The 21,770-nt window shown below is 36.4% G+C and overlaps 1 protein-coding gene across 9 annotated transcripts in view; it reads left to right on the top strand.

The window, feature by feature from the left end:
• The first annotated feature begins 23 nt into the window (after positions 1 to 23).
• The window catches only part of LRBA (LPS responsive beige-like anchor protein), a 705,137-nt gene continuing 683,390 nt past the window's right edge, over positions 24 to 21,770 (top strand). For 8 of the 9 annotated variants that reach the window (XM_070504881.1, XM_070504880.1, XM_070504878.1 and 5 more), the window contains exons 1-2: positions 40 to 553; positions 892 to 1,330. In XM_070504881.1, coding sequence (XP_070360982.1) covers positions 1,112 to 1,330 — 219 coding nt within the window. In that variant the 5' untranslated portion in view covers positions 40 to 553; positions 892 to 1,111. Of the gene's footprint in view, positions 554 to 891; positions 1,331 to 21,770 lie in introns of all 9 variants that reach the window. The other variant, XM_070504873.1, reaches the window with a different exon arrangement.

Here is a 21,770-nt window from a genome sequence, read left to right as displayed (position 1 = left end):
GCGCCCCGCGCGCTCGCGCACGCGCACGCCGCGCCCGGCAGCCCTCGGCGCTGTCATGGCGGCGACGAGCAGCTTTAGGGGGCACAGGGACGGCCGCGCGAGCTGTGGCGGGGCGGGCTGTGGCAGTAGCATCCTCACCACCGCCAGCAGCCTCAGCCTCGGCATCCGTAGCGCCGGCAGAGGCTGTTTTTGCAAAGATTGAGCGCAGGGGTGGGGCGGGCCAGGAAGCCATGGAGTTCTGTGCAGCCGCGGACTCCCGGGGAGCGGTCTAGGGAAACTTGGAGGCTGCGACCAGGTGCACTGACCTCTCTCTCCTCCCTCCTCTCCTCGCCGCCGCCACCCGACCTCCGCTCCCTTCTGGCCACCACACACACCGCCCCTCCCCTCCCCGTCGAATCTCAGGTGCCTGAGAGGTGCTCCACTCCTCCCCCTGGGCCGAGCGTTGAGAATAATCACCGCCCCCTTCCCCCGCCTTTTCCTGCCCTACATCGCCGCTGCCACCTCTGTCTCGCGGCTCCCTGGCAGGGGGTGAGGACGAGTCCGGAGGGGCTAGGTGAGGAGGAACTTTCTACCTCTATGGTAGCTTGGGGGTCCCCTCCTTTCCTTTGACCCCACCTTTCCCAGCGACGGTTTCTCTTTCCGTGCACCTGTGAGGAGAGGTTGCCCTGCGCCGAGAACCTGCGAGAGTGTGGGGGAGGAGTGAACCTGTTCAGGGGCCTCTGGAACCCGCCTTCGCTCGGAACCCAGCGCCTCGAGGCGGGGAGCACAGGGTGGCTGGTCCTGGGACCCCGTTAGCAACTTATTTGACGGACAATTACTATTCCCATCCTCCCCCCCAAAAACCCTAAAACAAAACCTAGCCTATTTAACATTTATCTAATCTTCCAATAGGGTTTGGCGTTGTTGTCAGCCTCGGGGAGAGAGATTGGACAGATATTCTCCAAGAGGAGGAGGGCGACGCCAAGGACTTTCTACATCAACTGTTTTTGGGGTTTCTCCACAACTTGCAAGAGTGACCCTTTGCATTTTGTGTTGCGTGTGTGTGCTTTTTACTAGTGCAGCGATTGCTGTCCCAGAGTGACTCCGAGTTGTCCTTCCTCGTGAACTAGTAATGGCTAGTGAAGACAAGAATGTCCCTTCCCCGCCACCAACAGGTGATGACGGGGGAGGTGGAGGGAAAGGAGAAGACACCTCTGCCGAAGAGGGTGCATTGTCCCTGAAACCAGGACTCCCCATCAGGGGCATCAGAATGAAATTTGCCGTATTGACGGGGTTGGTTGAAGTTGGAGAAGTATCCAATAGGGATATTGTAGAAACTGTCTTTAACCTGGTAAGTAGTTATCTGCTTTAGAAGCATATATTCTCGGTGGGTTGGGGAACAAGACGTTGAAGCTGAAGCCATGTGCTTTACTGAGCCTGATGATGGCCTTTTCCCATGGATAGAAACTCAAAACTTTGCTGACCTAAATGAACAATTTCTTTTATTTCTAAGTTTAAGGGAAATTATATAAACTTACATGCTTCAGGTTTTGTGAAAGTGAACAAATCACTTTTGTACTAAGGAAATAGTTGTTGCTATCGAAGTATTTTGGGGGGTTTCAGTGGAGGAGGTTTATTCTATAAATTTTTTGGGGGGGGATGTATATCTAAGTCTGTATTTCTCTTTGACATTTTAAATAAGTTCGTATGAACTTTTTTGAACTTGAGAAATAATGTAAATGGTAGCCCTACCTACTCCGTTGAGTCTGCCTAAGTTATGTTTTGCTTTAAATTTTGAACACAAAATTCTTGTTCATAGGGCTGACGAAAGATGAATTTGCTGCAAAGTTAGTATTTTAATTTTGACTAGGTTTATTTTTAGAAATAACTAACAAAAGTTAAATTTTGGAATGAATTTAGGATTATATCTTGTGAAAATTGAATGGCAATTTAAAAAGAAGGTTGCAGCAGATATGGTATAATCTGTATTTCTTTTGTGAATTCATCTCTAGCAGTAAAACATATTTGGTCTTTGGAAGTAGCTGGTTATACTACTATGAGCCATGAATGTTATTTTTAAAAGGTGGATATGCAATACTTTCTTTTTCACTATTCCATTCTTAGAAATGGTTATCATTTCTAATGGGGACTTTTTAGATTTCTTTATTTCAACCTCTGTTCCCCATCAACTTAAAGAATAAAAAGTAAATTTGAGGGCAGGCTGGTGGCGTAGTGGTTAAGTTCATGCACTGTGCTTTGGTGCCCAGGGTTCTCAGGTTCGGATCCTGGGCACAGATCTACTCACCACTCATCAAGCCATGCTGAGATGGCATCCCACATACAAAGTAGAGGAAGATTGGCATAGATGTTAGCTCAGGGCCAATCTTCCTCAAGCGAAAAGAGGAAGATGGGCAATAGATGTTAGCTCAGGGATAATCTTCCTCACTGAAAAAAAAAACAAGTAAATTTGGCTTTGAAATACTTCCCTTTCTTCCACCTACTCATCTATGTTGGAAGATAACAGATGGGAACATATATGAATGTGCAATAGTTGTATTATTAACTGTTTAGCACCTTTCCCCTTTGCCTCTGTGTTTTCAAGGTTAGGCTTGTTTTATTCCAGGGCAGTTAATTATTTCCTTCACTCGACAGTCTGGTCAGCTGCAATACAACTTCTAGAATGAGAAAGTAGCTAGATGAAATTCACTTACTTTTGGAGTATGAAAACTTTGAACAATAGAGTGTTTCTCTACCAGTTTGTTGTGTTAGCAGTTTATATACAAATTCCTATAGACACACATATACACATTTTTTTTTAACTATATATTATGGAAATGTTCAAGTATACACAAAAATAGAATAGTATAAGGAACTCTGGTATCTCTCATCCAGCTTCAACAATTATAAACATTTTGGGGATTTTGTGTGTGTGTGGACTTTAAAAGTTTGTGAGTCTCAAGGAGATAAATGGTAAACTGATGTGTTCGTTTATCTCAAAATAGACTTGAAAACATTCTTTTTTGATTTTTCTTCTTTTTCTAAACCTCCTATACCTTGGATGATAAACAGAAATCTGTGGTAGCTATATAGTCCGGAATTAGTTGGTTGTGTGTGAAACACAACATTCCTCTGGCAGAAGGAGCATTTAAACTCCTCTGTTCTTTAGAATGTCCTGTGTGGAGGTGGATGACCAAACGTGAGTCACTTGCATTTTATCATTTAAGAAAATCCAAATTCTGTAGTAGTAGTTTGCTTCTATGCTGCCTAAAACTGTAGGCCCGGTAGAGAATTTAAGGTTATTGGTTAAGTCCTTCACAGCTACGTGTTTGCAGGTAGAAGGAGAGGGAAAATCTGTTCAATTATATGTCCTCTTTACCCTCATTCTCTCATGTAGAGCAGAGAAAGTTGCTGAGAGGATTAGATTAGCTCCTCTCCTTCCATTTTCCCTTACAATACTTGTCATGCTCCTTGGTGGATATCTAGGATTGTGGCCAGTTTTTAGAAAATGTTTGGAAATGAAATGTTGGGAATCTGGTAAGCTAGTCCATCTCAATGCTGTTAGTACTGCTGCACTTAAGATATTTTCTAGTTGATAGTTATCAGCCTTAGTCTAATTCTACTCAGAGAAGGAAATTACGTTAACTAATAATGTGTGATTTAAAAAATGTTGCTACTCTCTGTTATGTGCCAGGCAATGGGCAGGTGCTTTACATATGTCTTGATTCTTTCCTCAACAGCTCTTTAATGTATATATCTCATTTTATGGATGGGGAAACTGAGACATTGGAACATTGGTGATTCTTAGAATGGAAACCCTTCCAGGAGTACATCTGTCTTTTGAGTTGATGTAGAGGTATTTATAGCTTAGGCATAGCTTTTCCCAATTTAAAGACACGGAAATCATTGGTCCTACTAAATATGAATGGTGAAACTTCCATCAGTGGATTTCATTTCTTCTTAGTTAACATTCAAATAGCTTTCAAAAAACTGTTGTCAAGAGACCTTAAAAGTAAAAAAACATTTTTCAAGTCATTCAGTCATTTTTTTTCCACTCAGAATGTGGATGCAGAAAGTTGATTATTAACTTTTTTTTTTACAGTCAGTACTTTGGATTAAAATTTCTAAAATTGTGAAAAATAGAATACAGGCAAAAGAAAATTTAACATGTGTGAGTAATGAAGTAGTGTGAGCCTTCCATCTAACTTAAAGAACCAGTTTATTACCAATATCACTGAATCCTCATCTGTGCACCCCCTTTATCCTATCTTCGCTGTTTTTTTCATTAATAAATTTAAACTATATAACTATTATAACTTTTTCCTATGTTTTAGGCATTTTATTAAAATAGATTATGTTCTACTGATTCTTTTTTACTGGATTACGTATTAGCTACTTTAAACATTTAAATCTGTACTGTTAAACAACCTCCCCTCCCCCAGAGTTGTCCAAATAGTAAGTGGGAGAGCCCTGTAACTCCAGAGGCCTTTATCAAACTTTTGGACCCAGAGTAATTAATCTATTGGCGTGTTTTCGGGAACTTGCTGCTGGGTTTTTAAGGCCTCTGTCAGATAAAGGTATTCAATGCTATGGAATTCAAGAATAGCATTTCCCATGAGCTGGTAACAGATGTTTTCATGAATTTTTTTTGTCTAAAAAGCTAGTATATGATTTTAATTAAAATGTCAAAGCTTAAACGATGGAATATAATTTTTCATTACTCATTATATGGCATTTGATATAGGTTCTACTAAATATAAGTGGTGCAAACTCTTAATACCTACAGTAGCTGAGCAGATCACACAAGGCTCTGTTTGTATTACCTGTGTGCAGAGTATACTTGTAGGGGGCAGCTGCTATTCTATTCTAGCTGATTGTTGTCTTGCAGTAACATGGTCCTAGTGGTGTCATACCTTTTGATTTTTCAGGAAGAATTGGAAATCTAGATTTTGAAAAATAACATTTTAGGGGCCCGCCTGGTGGCACAGTGGTTAAGTATGCATGTTCCGCGTCGGCGGCCTGGGGTTCACCAGTTCAGATCCCGGGTGTGGACATGGCACCGCTTGGCAAGCCATGCTGTGGTAGGCATCCCACATATAAAGTAGAGGAAGATGGGCACGATGTTAGCTCAGGGCCAGACTTCCTCAGCAAAAAAGAGGAGGATTGGCAGCAGTTAGCTCAGGGCTAATCTTCCTCAAAAAAAAAAATTTTAAAACATCAAATTAAAATATTAAAAAATGTACTGTGTGGGACACGTAAAATCACAGGTAGTTACTTTTGAAGCTTTTATTTTATTTTTTTTTAAAGATTGGCACCTGAGCTAACATCTGTTGTCAATCTTCCTTTCTTTTTTTTCCTTTTTCTCCCCAAAGCCCCCCAGTACATAGTTGTATGTTGTAGTTGTAGGTCCTTCTGGGTGTGCCATGTGGGATGCTGCCTCAGCATGGCCTGATGAGCGGTGCCATGTCTGCACCCGGGATCTGAACCCGCGGACCCTGGGCTGCTGAAGCAGAGCGCACGAACTTAACCACTCGGCCACGGGGCCGGCTCCTGAAGCTTTTATATGAACCTTTATTAGAAAGATAATCATTTAGCATGTTTGTATTTTATGTGTGTGTATCTAGAATTATTTCCTCCTTACTACCTGCCATCATAAATTTAAGGGTTGAGAGTAATCCAGTCTAGAAACATGCTTGTTAATGTGCTTTCCCCCTCCCCGTTAAGTTTGTATTTCAAGTTGTAAGTAAAAGAAAACTCTTTACTGTTCTAAACACAATAAAAAGGATTTATAGCTCAATTATCTGCAAGTCCAAAGGTAAGGCAAGACTTAGGAGTAACCCAGTAATATTAAAGACCAGTTTCTTTCCGTTTCTGTTCTGCTTTCTGTGATGTCAGTCTATTGCTGTTCCCTTCATGATTGTAGGATGGCTTCCAGTGGCATTTGGGTCCGTATGTATTCTTGTTCACATCTCTTGGGAGAGAAAGCCTTTCTGTCCTAACATTTCAAACAAGAGTCCTGATTGGACCACTGAACCATGACTGTGGCCATTGAAATTGCTGATTGGCTTAAGCAAACCAGGGCCAACTGCTATACCTAAGGGTGGGGTCCATTTTCTCTGAAATACATGGGGTGTTTGGGAAAGGGTGGATATACAAATAAAAATCTGAGTAAGAAATTGAAAGGGTGAGTGAATGCTGGGTAGGCAATTAATGATATCCACTATTCTCCTTTGCAAACACATAACAATATAATAATGTTGCTGAAGATATTTGCGTAAAGAAAAAAAATCATTTGTTGTCCAAAATAGCTCCTTGATTTGCAAGCAAGCTTTTTTGACATCTTTCTGCCTTAGTTTCCTCAGCTCTACAGTGGGGAAACTACATTGTAGCAAAGCTTAAATGAGTAAATACTTGTAAAGCACTTAAAATAATGTGTGGGACATTAAGTGCTACTCTATTTGCTATTATTGTAATATTTGTAATTTTAGATAGTTGCAATCATCACATTCTAATCGTATAATTTTTTAATTTCTATGTAGCCATTATTGGCGATATTGGCTCTGCAGTATACTATGTAATTCTAATTTTGGAAGTTATTCAGTAGCCGTTGTCATTTTTTAGAGGTGACTTGTTTTGTTTTGTTTGTTTGTTTGTTTTTTGAGGAAGATTAGCCCTGAGCTAACTGCTGCCATTCCTCCTCTTTTTGCTGAGGAAGGCTGACCCTGAGCTAACATCCATCTTCCTCTAGTTTATATATGGGACGCCTACCACAGCATGGCTTGTCAAGCGGTGCCATGTCTGCACCCAGGATCTGAACCAGCGAACCCTGGGCTGCCCAAGCGGAACGTGGGCACTTAACCGCCGAGCCACTGGGCCGGCCCCAAGGTGACTTGTTTTTAAACATCTCTGTTGAGGTATAATTTACATACCATAAAATTCACTTGTTTTAAGTATACAGTTCAGTGATTTTTAGTAAGTTTACAGAGTTGTACAAGCATTACCACTCTAGTTTTAGAACATTTACATCCTGTCTTCAAGATATTTTATAGGTTTAGCTCTTACATTTAGGCTTATGCATTTTGAGTTAATTTTTGTATGACGTGAAAGAAGGGTAAGATAAGGTTCTCATTCATCTTTTTGTATGTGTTTATTCAGTTGTCTTACTGCCATTCGTTGAAAAGGCTATTCTTTTCCATTGAATTGGCTTGATATATTTGTCTAAAATTAGTTGACCTTAAGTGTTAAGGATTTATCTGGACTCTTAATTCTTTTCCTTTGATCTATATATCTGTTCTTACATCAGTACCAAACTGTCTTGACTAGTGTCGCTTTGTAGTAAGTTGAAATAGGGATGTATGTCCTCTTTGTTTTTCTTTTTCAAGATTGTTTTGGCTATACAGGGTCCTTTGCATTTCCATATGAATTGTAGGATCAGCACGCCAATTTTTAAAAAGAGGAAGCAGAAGTTCAGATTTTATTTTTCCTTTTTCTCTCCAAAGCCCCCTGTACATAGTTGTATTTTTTTAGTTGTGGGTTGTTCTGGTTGTGGCATGTGGGATGCTCCCTCAGCATGGCTTGATGAGTGGTGCCATGTCTGCGCCCAGGATCCGAACTGGCGAAACCCTGGGCTGCCGGAGTGGAGCGCGTGAACTTAACCACTCGACCACGGGGCTGGCCCAAGGAAGCGGAAATTCTGATGGGAAGGTGTTAAATCTAGAGATCACTTTGGAGAATATTGAGTCTTCCAGTCCGTGAATATTTATGTCTTTCTGTTTATTTAGATCTTCTTTCATTTCTTTCATCAATGTTTTGTAGTTTTCAGTGTATGAGGAGATAAATTATTTTTAAGTAAGATTTTTTTCGCTATTAAAATGCTTCAGTAGGCATCTTTGTAGTTTCTTACAAGTGATAGAATCGATCATTTAGGCCCCTGCAGTTATACAGTCTTGTTTACATTTGAATTGGTTCATTTTAAACTGAGAAATCATTTGGGAGCTGAAAAATCAAGTTTTCTTTTTCTGTTTGTGAATTAATAGAAAGGGAAACTAAATAAGCTTTTTTGTTTCTCATACTGACCTAGCTGAACTAATCAAGTATATTTAATTTTTATATTATAAATTGTCTTCACATATACATTCTTGAAAATATTTTTAATAGTTTTTATGTGTTTGAAAGAAAAAAATATCCAGAATACATTTTTTTTACAGTTCTTACTTAGAGAAACAATAAATTATTTTATTTATCTTCGTACCTCAAGGACTTTTCACAGTGCTTGGTATTTCAAAAGTGTTTGTTAAATTGAATGGAAATGTCTTAATCTCATCATTAAATAAATTACAATCTTTAGGAAGCCTAGTATCTTTTTCTTTTCTGCAAAAGAAATGTTGTGAAAACCTTAACATATTGCATATTTCTTTTATTATTTTCTCACTATTTCTTATGAAGATATTTATCAGGCAGCTTGCATTTTTCATTGTATAATTTTGTTACCTCAGATAATTGAGTTACCTCAATATCTTTTTTACCCCTAAGAAGAGCAGTTTCATTATTTTCAAAATAGTCTCTTACAACCTTCTCTTAAAGTGGTTGTTTCCTTTTACTCTAGTGTTATTTCATTTGCTCTAATCTAATGGGATATATACTCTGAAACCTACCTGTGTGTAGATTTGTAGTGTGTCTTTGACCTAAAAGCTTTGGGTACAAAATACGAAGTAAAAAACAAAAAAAGAAAACAGAATAAGAAAAAACTGTTGAGAGTATACAAATTCTTTCTAATTTACTAAACTAAAATACTCCTAGTTTTAGATTTTTAGCATTTTCTTTTGAGGAAGATTAGCCCTGAGCTAACATCCCTGCCCATCTTCCTCTATTTTATATGTGGGACACCTTCCACAGCATGACTTGATAAGCAGTGCACAAGTCTGTGCCCAGGATCCGAACCAGTGAACCCCAGGCTGCCCAAGTGGAGCACGTGAACTTCACTGCTGCACTGCTGGGCTGGCCCCTGTGTGTATATGTTTTTTGATTCCTCAAAAGTTTAATTTGATTTGACCCAGAATAATATATGTGATTGAAATGTGCTTTGTGAAGTAGAGAATTTGTTGCTGGAGATTTTACAGAATTGCTTACTGGGGATTTTGTAGAGTGGATTCTTACTTTGGGTAGGAAATTGGGCTCCAAATGACTCCTAAGGTTATTTAACTATCTCATGTTCATGCTCTGAGTTTTATTGTCTCTTTCGCACTTGGCATTTTGCATTTATTTCTGAGACTTCTTTTGACCAGACTAATCCCATTAATCTTTTAGTAATTTATGTACTACAAAAATTGCAATTTTAGCGAGAGGTGAGAGGCTGGATTTTCTTTGTTTATTCTTACAGAAAGAGGAAAAACTTGATGAAGTCTCAATTATGTTTTATTAGAGATAAATCTATTGCTCGAGAGCTAAAAAAGATTTTCTCCTTGCCTCATAAGATCTTTGTTCAATGAATAATGACTTCATTGGTGTGGTATTTTTATGCGTAAATATAGTAAATCTGTTAAAACCTTGAGAGTTTTAAATAATTAGGACTCTGATGAGGTGTTTGGATTTTGTTGTTTCTAGTGAAAATACTTTTCTCATAAAGCTAATGTAAATATATTATCTTAAATCCTGTATGTAGTACCTAGTTGAATCCAGTCTTTTTGATCTTTGGGCTTCAATATCTTGAAAAAAATAATCATTATATCTCAGAGCTTATAAATACACACATAGAATATAAAACATTTTAACACAAAGCATTTTTTAAAGTGTTAATTTAATGTTAATACATGAAACTTAAAACATTAATCCTGATAATAGTTAGCCAGCTTCAAATGGGATGTCAACTAATTTTTTCTAGAAGCAAAGTAGGCATCAATTTAAAGAGGCTCATTGGTATCTAAAATGGAGAAATTACTAATTATTAAAGAAAATTATATAAAGGTATTATAAAATGATTATTAACATTATCACCAACTCATTTTCTTAGATCAGACTGCTGTGAAATTAATAGATATTAAGCAGACAGAAAATCCAAAGCATTTCAGAATAGTTTTCCTTCCTGTAGGTGACTTTTCTTGTCACTGGATGGGTAAGGCAGTACTTGTGGCCAGAAGTGTAAGTGGGTTATTTTGTTAATTTACTAAAACATTTGGTGGACTTATGACTCTTAATCTATTTTGAAGCTTTTTTGGGGGTAAGTTCTACTTTTCAGTGATGGTGAGATGATCTTTGGCTCTTGAGTTAGAAGAAAAATATATTGATAATTGTGCTTTTGAGTTGAAGTTAATTCGTTATTTTGAGTCGTAATAGCAATAGCTAAGATCTGTTGAGTGTGCTAGGTTTTGTTTGACATGTATGTTAACCCAATTTAATTCTCAGAATCAGATAGGTATAGGTGTTTCTGCCAAAATGCCTTGTGTTCTGCAAAAGTGTACTAAAATTAACAAGGCTTATGGGGTAAAAATTAGGATTGAGGTGGGCTGTTCAAAACCTGTGGAACTTTGTAACCAGAATACTAACAAAATCAGTAATAACCTAATGAAAATACTAGCATGGTTAAGTTTCTGCTGGTATTTTCACCCTAGCATCACAGTCACTTTTATGGTATTAACCCTGAAACTTATGCTTTCTTCTTTGAGATGTGGACCTAGTTTCTTTCTTTTTTTTTTTTTTTTTATTGAGTTAATGATAGGTTACAATCTTGTGAAATTTCAGTTGTACATTGATGTTTGTCATTTGTGTTGTAGGTGCACCACTTCACCCTTTGTGCCCACCCCCCACCCCACCTTTCCCCTGGTATCCACTAAACTGTTCTTAGTCCATAATTTTAAATTCCTCATATGAGTGGAGTCATAGACAGATTATCCTTCTCTAGCTGGCTTATTTCACTTAACATAATTCCCTCAAGGTCCATCCATGTTATTGCAAATGGAATGATTTTGTTCTGTTTTACAGCTGAGTAGTATTCCATTGTATATACGTACCACATCTTCTTTATCCATTCGTCTGTTGATGGGCACTTAGGTTGCTTCCATGTCTTGGCTATTGTAAATAATGCTGCAATGAACATTGAGGTGCATGGGACTTTTGGGATTGCTGACTTCAAGCTCTTTGGATAGATACCCAGTAATGGGATGGCTGGATCGTATGGTACTTATATTTTTAATTTTTTGAGGAATCTCCATACTGTTTTCCATAGTGGCTGCACCAGTTTGCATTCCCACCAGCGGTGTATCAGGGTTCCTTTTTCTCCACAACCTCTCCAACATTTGTTACTATTAGTTTTAGATATTTTTGTCATTCTAGTGGGTGTAAGGTGATATCTTAGTGTAGTTTTGATTTGCATTTCCCTGATGATCAGCGATGATGAGCATCTTTGCATGTGCCTATTGGCCATCCGTATATCTTCTTTGGAGAAATGTCTGTTCATGTCTCCAGCCCATTTTTTGATCTGGTTGTTTGATTTTTTGTTGTTGAGTTGTGAGAGTTCTTTATATATTATGGATATTAAGCCTTTGTCAGATATGTGACTTGCAAATATTTTTTCCCAGTTAGTGGGTTGTTTTTTTGTTTCAATCCTGTTTTCATTTGCCTTGAAGAAGCTTTTTAGTCTGATGAAGTCCCATTTGTTTATTCTTTCTATTGTTTCCCTTCTCTGAGAAGGCATGGTGTCTGAAAAGATCCTTTTAATACTGATGTCAAAGAGTGTACTGCCTACATTTTCTTCCAGAAGCCTTATAGTTTCAGGTCTCACCTTTAGGTCTTTGATCCATTTTGAGTTTATTTTGGTGAATGGTGAAAAAGAATGGTCAATTTTCATTCTTTTACAAGTGGCTTTCCAGTTTTCCCAGCACCGTTTGTTGAAAAGACCTTCTTTTCTCGATTGTATGCCCTCAGCTCCTTTGTCAAAGATAAGCTGTCCATAGATGTGTGGTTTTATTTCTGGGCTTTCAATTCTGTTCCATTGATCTGTGCACCTGTTTTCGTACCAGTACCATGCTGTTTTGATTACTGTAGCTTTGTAGTATGTTTTGAAGTCAGGGATTGTGATGCCTCCTGTTTTGTTCTTTTTTCTCAGGATTGCTTTAGAAATTCGGGGTCTTTTGTTGCCCCATATGAATTTTAGGATTCTTTGTTCTAATTCTGTAAAGAATATCATTGAGATTCTCATTGGGATGGCGTTGAATCTGTAGATTGCTTTAGGTAGAACGGACATTTTAACTATGTTTATTCTTCCAATCCATGTACATGGAATGTCTTTCCATCTCCTTATGTCGTCATCCAATTCTCTCAGAAAGGCCTTGTAATTTTCATTATATAGGTCCTTCACTTCTTTAGTTAAATTTACCCCAAGGTATTTTATTCTTTTTGTTGCTATTGTGAATGGTATTGTGTTCTTGAGTTCTTTTTCTGTTATTTCGTTATTGGAGTATAGAAATGCTACTGATTTATTCAAATTGATTTTGTACCCTGCAACTTTTCTGTAGTTGTTGATTACTTCTAAGAGTTTTCCAATGGATTCTTTGGGGTTTTCTATATATAAGATCATGTTGTCTGCAAACAGCGAGAGTTTCACTTCTTCCCTCCCTATTTGGATTCCTTTTATTCCTTTTTCTTGACCAATTGCTCTGGCCGGGACCTCCAGAACTATGTTAAATAAGAGTGGTGATAGAGGGCATCCTTGTCTCGTTCCTGTTTTCAGGGGGATGGCGTTCAGTTTTTGCCCATTGAGTGTGATGTGGACCTAGTTTCTTAATTTCTGACAGAGAACATTTTTGTCAGATCTGATCCAAGGTGTCGCTTTATTAATACAAGGGGAAATGTTTTGTATTTCTTCATCTGTGCTTGCAGATTGTCAGATACTTAACATTGTGGAAAAAGCATAGTAGTTTCTGCAGTCAATAACCAGGCACTATTTGCATTAAAGAAAAGCAGTTCTGTAAATTTTTTTGTTTTACTTAAGATCTTTATATATTGCTAAGGATTTCTCTTTAATTCTGTTCAAAGAAATTACCCGTGAACCAACATCACTTCCACACTGTTCCCACATTATTCTACTCTTTAACAATCCTGTAGGAGGTAATTCAAGGCAAAGATATGTTATAGCAGAACAGACTGTACTATTATAATATTCACTTTATAAATGATGAAAATAAGACACAGAGAAGATAAGTAACTTGCTCAAGTCACTGAGCAAGTAATATTGCTGAGATTGAAACTCAGAGAATCTACAACCTGAGCCCTTAACCACTAAGCCATAATATAGTTTATAATTTCAAAGAACCTTTTGTGAATTAGTGGCTTAAAGCATCTTTCAATCCTGTAATTGAACAGTGAGTCTGGAAGGATATCTAGATCGTTTAAAACTTGCCTAACATAGTCAAGATTTGCCTATGGAAGGTAGGTTCCCCCAGCCCCCCCACTTTAAATAACTTAAAATGTGTATTAGGAAAATCGAAGTTTTAATGATGTGATATTCAAATTGGATGGAATTAAATGACAAGTTAATCAGTATACAAGGTGCTAGAGTTTGCTTCTTTACTCTCGTGGTTAAGATTTAGTTGGTTTAGCCTCCAAGATTGAAATGACCTTGTTTACTGGTGCTATAAAAGTGTGGAATTTTAGTCATTTTTTTAATCTTTTATATACTGACCATATTGAGCACATTATTAGTATTTGTCAGTGTATTCAGATGACCTTTCCTTGAAGTTGATTTGCCTCCATGATAGATTTACTGAATAAAGTTATCCAATTTATGGGGCAAGATTATTCTTTCTTCCTATAGATTAGGGTGGGAATTTAACTAGGGTTTAGCATTTAAATTTTGAGGTAAGACATTTATTTAGGAAGAAGTCAAAGAATCAACTATGAATAAGATTTTGAAGTAGAGCATTTTTATCTATTGCTATTTTGACTAGACATCTCATTTATGATTTGATAATATGACACTACTTCCCTTTTATGAAACAAAGATATTTTATTTTATGAAACAAGTAGATATTTATGTAGATATCTCCAGTGGGATCAATCAATTCATTCATTCATTCAGTGAGTATTTATGGAGCAGAAATGGTGTGCCAGGCATGGAGCTGGGTAGGTGCTGGGAATAAAACAATGAACAAGACACATAAGGACCTTGCCTTTATGGAGATGAAAGTGTAAATTCTTTAGCCTCTAGGTACCCCATTTCTTCAATTATTCTTGTGTCCTTCACTTTATTTAGATTTATTTTCTGATATTTCGTATGTATACCCTGCTCTTATTCCTGTCTGTTGATCTCTAGGAAAATGGAAGCTTAGTCATCTTTGTGACTTTTATATATTGACCACATTATTACATTAATAGGAGATGATGATGCCATCTGTCATGCATCTTTCAGTGGGAATTCTTTGTCTTCTTCTCTCTTATCTATCTAAACCATCTAGAAGGACAGTCTAATGCCAATATGTAAGTGAAATACAATATGATATTGGTTTCTTACTATATTACTACATTATCTGGATTGAGGGGGGTGCCATGTGGATAAGTTTTTAATATACTTTCCTTTTTTCACTAATACATTTCTATCTTGACCTTTTTTGATAGAACTATATTTGAACAGAGTATACTGACTGTGATTTAGTCTTTGATAACATTGAGTCATTAATTTGAATGTTGGTATTTGGGATATGATTTGGAATTAATCCTTTCTCTCTTTGACATCTCTAGTACCACTGCACTAGTTCAGGTCCTCATCATTTTTTGCCTGTATAGTTGCTATAACTTCCTTACTGGTATTTCTGTTTCTCTAGTCTCTTTTCCTTTCAAATACCCTCCATAACTGTTGGAGTGTATTATCTAAAGTAAAAATCTGACCATTTTGATTTTCCTTCAAAAATCCTATCATTTTTCATTCTCTTCTGGCTAAAGTTCAAGTTCTTTAATATGACATTGGCATTTTGGATCTTGGCTTATCTCTTGCCATACCCTGCCTCAAACTTCATTTGTGCAATACTGAACTTTGATTGCCATTAAAAGAAAAAGAGAACATGATGAACCATGGATAATGGCTCTTAGAGCTTCTGCTCACAAGGGGCATGTCACTTCTGTTCACATATCGTTGACCAAAGGAAATGACGTGATCATGCTTGAGTTTATGGTACCATGCTTGGGTTTCACAGGGTATGTATATCTAATCCTCTTGCAGAGAAGGGTGCTGAATATTGGAGAACAAGGAAGATTGTACTTCTTCATAGTTCTTAGATTTACCCATATGTGTACTAAATGGTTGGCTCACAGGTACATCTTGCATCTCACTCTTTATTTCTTGGTTCTATTTCTTTCTGAAATGTATCCTTTAGTAGTTCTTTTACTGAGTGTCTTTGAGTGGTAAACTCTCTCAGTATTTGTTTAAAAATGTCCTTATATTGCCCTTGCTCTTGTGTATAGTTTAGCTGGCTGCAGAATTGTAGTTGACAGTTATTTTCAAAATAATAAAAATGTCCTTATATTGCCCTTGCTCTTGTGTATAGTTTAGCTGGCTGCAGAATTGTAGTTGACAGTTATTTTCTCTTATTATTTTGAAGATTCTATTCTGTTCTCCTCTAATCTCTTTTGTTGTTGTTGAAGTTATCACTGTTGCTGTTCTAATTGCTTAACTTTACAGAAAATCTGTCTCTGTACTTGCTTGTAAGTTTTTTCTTTGACTTTAGGGTTCTGTAGTTTCATCATAACTTGTCTAGGGATGTTTGTACTTCCTGAATCTGAAGTTTCATGTTTTTTCATCAGTTCTGGAGAATTCTCATGAATAATGCCTTTTCTTCATTTTCCTTATTTGTGTTTTGGAACTCCTAATACATGACATGTTGGGTTTTTTTTTCATTTTGTCCTTCATGTCTTTTAATCTTTTATATAATTTTGTTGTTTTTTTAATTTTTGTTTTTAAAAAATTTTATATTCACTCTTGTTTTTGTTTTTTTTTTTTTTTGAGGAAGATTAGCCCTGAGCTAACTGGCATGGCATGCCAAATGGTGCCATGTCCACACCCGGGATCCAAACTGGTGAACTTCCGGGCTGCCGAGAAGCGGAACGTGCAAACTTAACCGCTGCGCCACTGGGCTGGCCCCTCACTCTTGTTTTCTTAAACTTCTCTGAAATGTTCCTAGTTGTGGGATTTTTTTCCCTATTGTTTTTCCCTGTTTATTTGATGGCATTCTGTAAGTACCTTTTTTTTTGAGGAAGATTAGCCCTGAGCTAACATCTGCCGCCGATCCTCCTCTTTTTGCTGAGGAAGACTGGCCCTGAGCTAACATCCGTGCTCATATTCCTCTGCTTTACATGTGGGACGCCTGCCACAGCATGGCCTGACAAGTGATCCACAGGTCTGTACCTGGGATCTGAACCAGCAAACCGTGGGCCACCGAAGTGGAACGTGTGAACCTGACTGCTGCACCGCTGGGCTGGCCCCTCATCTTTCATATTTTCAGTCTCTCCTGTGATTCATATCTTTTCTTTCAGTTTATTAATTCTTTGTTCATCTCCATCTAATCTATAGTCTAATGAGCTCTCTTGAGTTTTTAATTTTAGTGATTATATTTTTGGAATTTCTTGAAATCTGTATGGTCTTTTTTATTTAATAGAATTTTCTGTTTTTTTTTCTTACTGCCTTGGTTCTTTTATATCTTTATTAAAATACACTGTTGTTGTCTAATTGTTAAGTTATATCATCTCCATGGGGGTTTGTTTACAAGGGTGTTTTGTAATCTTGGATTGTGAGCTAATTTTTAGTGGGATTTTATTTGTGGGAATCCTATGTAGATTAGTTTGTGGAAGGTTTACATCTTTCTAGATTTCTCTTTTCTTGTCCTCCCATAACACTTCTTATTCTCCTTCCCTGATTTATTTTTTCTTTTACTTTATCTTCTAACATATAACACAATGTGTTTTGTTTATTCTGTTTTCCTCCATTATATGTACCATAAGAGTAGAGATTTTTGTCAGTTTTATTCATTGCATCTCTAGCACCTAAAGAGGTACTTGATACTTAGTAGGTGCTTAAGGAATTTTTATTACCTGAATGTGTTGATTGTATTTGCCAGGGGCCTCTGGAGCATGTTATACCTGGGATCCTTTTTTAAAAAAATTTATTAGCCTGAGGTTTCCAGTTCATACCAGTAGTGTAAATTTGAACTCCCAGACTTATGTAAAGAACACCCAGAATTTTATTTTCTCAGAGGACACTTCTTTTTCTTTTTTTAGATCAGTAGCACAGCCAAAGACTAGTTATTTGTCATTTTCCTGTTCCAGTGGATGGATCTTTTTTTTTTTTAAGATTTTTAAAATTTTTCCTTTTTCTCCCAAAGCCCCCTGCATAGTTGTGTATTTTTAGTTGTGGGTCCTTCTAGTTGTGGCATGTGGGATGCTGCCTCCGCGTCGCCTGATGAGCGGTGCCATGTCCGCGTCCAGGATCTGAAACCCTGGGCTGCCGAAGCAGAGCACGCGAACCCAACCACTCGGCCACAGGGCCGGCCCCTGGATGGATTTTTTTGGAGGGAGCAGGGAGGACCTACTTTTTTACCTTTTGAGAGTCCTATATTTATGTGGCGATTTCATTTCTAGTTCCTCACCTTGAGTGGGCACAATACTTTGTGTTTCTACATAAGCATTAAAATTCAAGCCCCTAGATTACTAGCTTCCCCTCTCTCTCTCTTCAGTAATTGTAATAGCAGTTCAAATACTTACTATTTTTCTGTTTCTTCTTCATTTTAGACTCTTGAGGTTGCCCTTTTTTTCTTGCAAGCTCAGCTCAACATTGAAAAGTATTTTTTGTTGTATTTACCTAATATTTGTAGGTGTTTGTAAAGTTGTGGTTTTTAGGTCATCTTAGTCTGCTCATTTTCTTGCTGAAACTATACGGTATAACTATAATGTGTAACAAAGCAATGGATATATAATAGCTAGCGAACAAATTGTAGTACCAATTTAGGCTACAATGGTCAAGTTATTTCCTGCCTAAGTGTAATTAAGCAAATTATTACCTTTCATAATTTGATATAATGGAGTTCTACTGTAGATCAATGAAGAAATTGTAGGTAAAGAAAATTTATCACTTTTCTTTGTTCTCAAATACTTTCATTTGTACATGCAGGCAGACAAGCAGTTTTTATCTTAGAAAACAACCCTGTATTCCCACAACAAAATATAAATTCGTGGGAAATTTTATATGTGGAGAAGTGTTTTAAATTTTGGCGTGTAAATAAGTTTTCTGAGCTTTTAGAATTGTAGAATGTATGGGATAGTGAAAGGAATGCATTTTCTTTCTTCTAACCCCTATCCACTTAAAGCAAACAACTTAGAACAATATACTACCCTTCTTTGAATCTTAATTCTTTACGTTTTTGTTCATTTAGATAGAATGCTAATAACCTGCGTAGAAATCTCATTTGTATTGACAGGGAGCTTTACAATTTTACTATTTTCAACATTTTCATCTGTTAAAGGATGAACTTTTGAAACAAAATAGCAATAAGTCAAATGATGACCATTTATTAATCTCTTAGATACTGCAGTTAAATTGACAAGATGGCTTTTGACATAAAAATGTCAGGAGCCATTTCTCTTTGTGGTTGAGCCAAATCAACTCTTTTGTTAATTTATTTAAATTAAGTGTTTGAGACATTAAAAAAAATTCCTCAGTTTAGCCGAGTTCTCAATTCAGCATAAGATATCATTCAAATATTTTTCTAGTTTATGTTGTTAGACATTGATTTTTTTATTCTGTAGTGCTAAATATGCTGTGCGTTAACAGTTATATCAAATTGTTCAAGAGGTGCTTCAGAAGGAAAGATTGAAATTAATACTTTGTCCTGTGATCTAGTTATACTAGGCCGGAACATGGATGTAAGTTAGGATTTGTGACTGAGTCTGTTGATTACATATAGTCAACATAGGTGTTCCACAAGTATTATCTCATTTAATCCACAATCCACACAATGACTCCTTGAGGTAGTACTTTATTAAACTTGTTTTATAACAAGAAAACAGGCTTGGAGAGGTTAAAGCTGTTCAAGTCTCATAATTAGTTAAGATGGGATTTGGACCCAGATTGTTTGAGCCTCAATTCTGTATACTATGTTATACTGTGTGACTATTAATATGAGTTAGGTGCTCATATTAGAATTGTAGAAAATGGCCACTTAACTAAATTATTCAAGAATTGTATTTATTGAAAAATTAGTTCATGATAATCATAAACAGTGATAAAGATGATAAGCCTTGAGGAAATGAGTTATCTTAAAACTTTATTGTTGATTTAACACTGCATACTTTATTTGATTGTGGAATTTCCCTGTGTGTCAAATGGTAAGTTGTATATATTTAAGATATCTCCCCATCAATCGGTTTTCTTTCATTCTAATAACCAGGAAAAAAGTGAACTGACCAATTCTTAATATTTTGAGATTGATCATATATTTAATTTGTGATTTATGAATATTATTCTTAATCTATATTATCTATGTTTTGTTTATGGTTTTGTTAGGTAGTGCCTTAGCCTGAGGGCAAGAATATGGAAGAAAAGAAAAATTGAATTAGTAATTTTGCTACTTGTTAGTAGCTCTTGAAAAGATTTGGAAAAAGTTGAGCATTAAATCAAATAGTTAAAGTGAAAAATTTTCGCGTATCTTTGGAAGTTTACTTTATTCTAAATTCTCATTTCTATAGATTGTAATATTCACTTCACTTGTGAAGTTGTTGAATACTGAGATGATGTCCTGATTACTAATTAATATCCAAATTTGAAATGTCTTCTAATTTGAAATAGCAATTCCAACTGGATCCTTTTTTTCTATTGATCATTGTTGCCTTCAGATACTTATCTTTTGAATCACTCGGGGATAGTTTTCCTTTTTCCTTCTTCTCTCTCTTTCTTGTACAAGACTCATATTTCTTCCTTGGCACTGGGATTACTGCTTAAGACTCTTTCCACTTCATAGAAAAGCAATATTTTCTTATTGCCTTCTGAATCTACTTGGGTTTTTCTGGAATTCTGCTCTGGCTGCTATATTTGATGTTGAAATAGGAAAGAAGAAATGACTGCTTCTATTAATGAAATTTTTCCAATAGAAATTGTGGGATAATATCTAGTATTTATTGCAAGCTCTTGTGACCCATTAAGTGCTACTTCTTTGTCCTCATTTCTTTTCATTCTACCTCCTTGTTTATTCAAATCTGGATACCATGGCCTCTCTACTCTTGTTTTTCCCTCTACCTAGAATGATCTCCTCTAAGATATTTAATTATATTATAAATACCAATCAACAATACTTTATAATATAATATAAATTATAATTTTCATATCTTGAACTTCTGTTTGATAATTTTTCATATTCATATGAAAAATGTTTATGTAGTTTCTTTTCCTTAGTCATAATTTTGATATCTTTTATTTCCTTAACCATTGACATTTAAAAAAATTTTGAAATATTTAATTTATTTTGCTGCATTTCAGATCCAAAGCTAAGACATTTAGAGATAATAGGAACTCTAATATATTTTATTTATTCATTTGTTTAATCTTTTGTTGAGGTAACACTGGTTTATAATATTATAAATTTCAGGTGTACATCATTATATTTTGACTTTTGTACAGACTACATCATGTTCACCACCAAAAGCATTAACATATTAATAGTGTATATCTTTGGATTTTCTTCAGTGTTTGGGGTCTGTTTCTGTAAGACTAGTTGTTCTGCTGATTCTTGGGGTTGGTTTCTTTATTATTTTGTGATTTTTTTAAATTGTGAACTTATGTTCTCTAGACTTTTATTTGTGGATATAGCTTGAGGTATGGGTTTCAACTCCTGGTAGGATTGATGTTTACTTCTGTTATGCTCTAGTCTCTTCCAACCCAGAATGCCTTGAAATTAAATTTTTAGTTTGAGTTTTGTTAGATGTCACAGGTAGTATGAATTCTGGTCCCAAATTGGAGTGAGAGAAGGGAGACTTCTTTTTTTCCTTTCCTCAGGTTGAGGCAGGCAAATATGTCCACTGTCTCCTATGATGAGCACCACCCCTCACCTTCACTTCCTGAGAGTGTTGCTGTTCACATTTCTGGCCTTGTTTAGGCCCCAAGGTTTTTGTCTTTTTCCCCTTTAGCAGTCCCTTTACACCCAGTTTCTAAACCACTAGAAATTGGTGGATGCTCCCAGGGCAGATGCTGGCCTCAGTGCTCAATGAAGCTTTTGTCATTTCTTCCCTTGAAAGATTTTCGTTGGTTTCTCTACAGCTCAACCGTTAGTGAAAATTTGTTTTTTGTTTAATATTCATCATTTTAAGGAATTTTGGACCCTGAGTGTTCTTCTGGACATCTGAGTCTTCTGTATTGCCTAGAAAGGGATCTGATTTCTTCCTCCAGTTATATATGTGACTGTCTTCTTCATTCTCTTAAAATCTCCGTTCAGATGTTACCTTATTAGAAAACCTTTCTCTACTACTAAACTAGTACTCTCCTCCTTGTCACTCTCTATCTTTTGTATCCTGCTTTCTTTTTCATAGCATTTATCTCCATCAGATGTTTTGTTTATTGTGTGTTTCCTTATTTTAGAATATAAGCTTCATAAGATTAGGGACTTACTTTTTTGTTTATTACTTTATTGCCAGTGCTTAGAATAGTGCCTCACATATAGTCAGTGCTCAATAAATATATGTTGAATCAATTAATATGCTTAGTGCTTTAAATTGGTTCTCTCTTTTAATCTCATAGTAGCTCTTTGAAGTAGGTGATATTATCATCT

This window comes from Equus asinus, chromosome 3 (genome assembly GCF_041296235.1).
Source record: "Equus asinus isolate D_3611 breed Donkey chromosome 3, EquAss-T2T_v2, whole genome shotgun sequence".
Classification (NCBI taxonomy): Eukaryota; Metazoa; Chordata; class Mammalia; order Perissodactyla; family Equidae; genus Equus; species Equus asinus.
Note: the sequence above shows the minus strand (reverse complement) of the source record. Positions and strands in the feature narration are given on the sequence as shown.